The sequence below is a fragment of the Babylonia areolata genome, chromosome 32 (assembly GCF_041734735.1).
Source record: "Babylonia areolata isolate BAREFJ2019XMU chromosome 32, ASM4173473v1, whole genome shotgun sequence".
NCBI lineage: Eukaryota > Metazoa > Mollusca > Gastropoda > Neogastropoda > Buccinidae > Babylonia > Babylonia areolata.
The window spans coordinates 14,077,318-14,078,914 of NC_134907.1; the positions used below are offsets into that span (position 1 = coordinate 14,077,318).

At 44.9% G+C, this 1,597-nt stretch overlaps 1 protein-coding gene across 1 annotated transcript in view; it reads right to left on the minus strand.

Moving 5' to 3' along the window:
* Positions 1–923: 923 nt before the first annotated feature.
* Positions 924–1,597, minus strand: part of LOC143276439 (neuropeptide S receptor-like) — a 137,154-nt gene continuing 136,480 nt past the window's right edge. The window contains exon 6 of the mRNA XM_076580930.1: positions 924–1,026. Within this exon, the coding sequence (XP_076437045.1) occupies positions 924–1,026 (103 nt within the window). The remainder of the gene's footprint in view (positions 1,027–1,597) is intronic.

The following is a 1,597-nucleotide window of genomic DNA, read 5'->3' on the forward strand; positions in this document are numbered from 1 at the left end:
AGAGAGAGAGAGAGAGAGAGAGAGAGAGAAACCGTTACGTGTCTGCTTGGTCATTGAGTGATCCAGGAAAATCTGTCTGGCCTCCAGACAGAGAGAGAGAGAGACAGACAGACAGACAGACACACACACACACACACACACACACACACACACACACACACACACACACACACACACACACACACAGAGAGAGGGAGAGAGACACAGAGAGAGAGAGACAGAGAGAGAAAGACAGAGAGGGACAGACAGAGAGACAGAGAGGGGGGAGAGAGAGAGAAAGAGAGAGAGACAGACAGACAGAGAGAGAAACACGTCACGCGCGCGTCTGTCTGGTCGTTCAGTCATCCAGGAAAATCTGTCTGGCCTCCAGACAGAGAGACAGAGACAAAGGGGGAAGAGAGAGAGACAGAGAAAGACAGACAGACAGACAGACAGAGACAGACAGACAGAGGTAGAGACAGACAGACAGAAAGAGAGACAGACAGACAGACAGAGAGAGAGAGAAAGAGAGAGAGAGAGAGAGAGAGAGAGAACACGCCACGTGTATGCCTGGTCGTTCAGTCATCCAGGAAAATCTGTCTGGCCTCCAGACAGTGAGAGAGAGAGAGAGAGACAGAGAGAGAGACAGAGAGTGGGACAGAGAGAGACACACACAGAGACACTGACAGAAAGAGAGACAGAGACAGACAGAGAGAGACAGAGAGAAGGAGACACACACAGAGACGCAGAGAGAGACACACACACAGAGACAGAGAGAGAGACAGAGACAGAGATAGAGAGAGAGAGACATACAGAGAGAGAGACAGAGACAGAGAGACAGAGACACAGAGAGAGAGACAGAGAGAAAGAGAGACAGAGACAGAGAGAGAGAGACAGAGAGAGAGAGAGAGAGAGAGAATAGAACACGTCACGTGTCTGTCTGGTCACAGTTTGACGTCAGGGGACTCCGTGTTGTGTGAAATCTGTACCACACTTCCAGAAGCCGTGCTGATGACTTGCCACTTCTGGAACCGGGCGTGCGCCTGGCTGTTCATTAGCAGAGTGGTATTTCGTGGTGACACAGCATTAACAGCTTTTTTTGTTCTCTGTGTGTGTGTGTGTGTGTGTGTGTGTGTGTGTGTGTGTGTGTGTGTGTGTGTGTGTGTGTGTGTGGTGTTAAAAGCTTTATTAAGGCATCTGTATATAGTGTTAAGAGCTGTGTTGAGTCATGTGCGTATTGTGATAAAAGCTTGAGCCATTTGAATAGTGTTAAAAGCTTTATTGAATCATTTGTATATTGTGTTAAAAGCTTGAGACATTCGTATAGTGTTAAAAGCTTTATTGAGTCATTTGTATATTGTGTTGAAAGCTCGAGCCATTTGAATAGTGTTAAAAGCTTTATTGAGACATTTGTATATTGTGTTAAAAGCTTGGGCCATTTGAATAGTGTTAAAAGCTTTATTGAGACATTTATATATTGTGTTAGAAGCTTTATTGAGACATTTGTATATGGTGTTAGAAGCTTTATTGAGACATTGATTTTGTATATGGTGTTAAGAGCTGTATTGAGACATTTGTGAATTGTGATAAAAGCTTGAGCCATTTGTATACAGCGTTA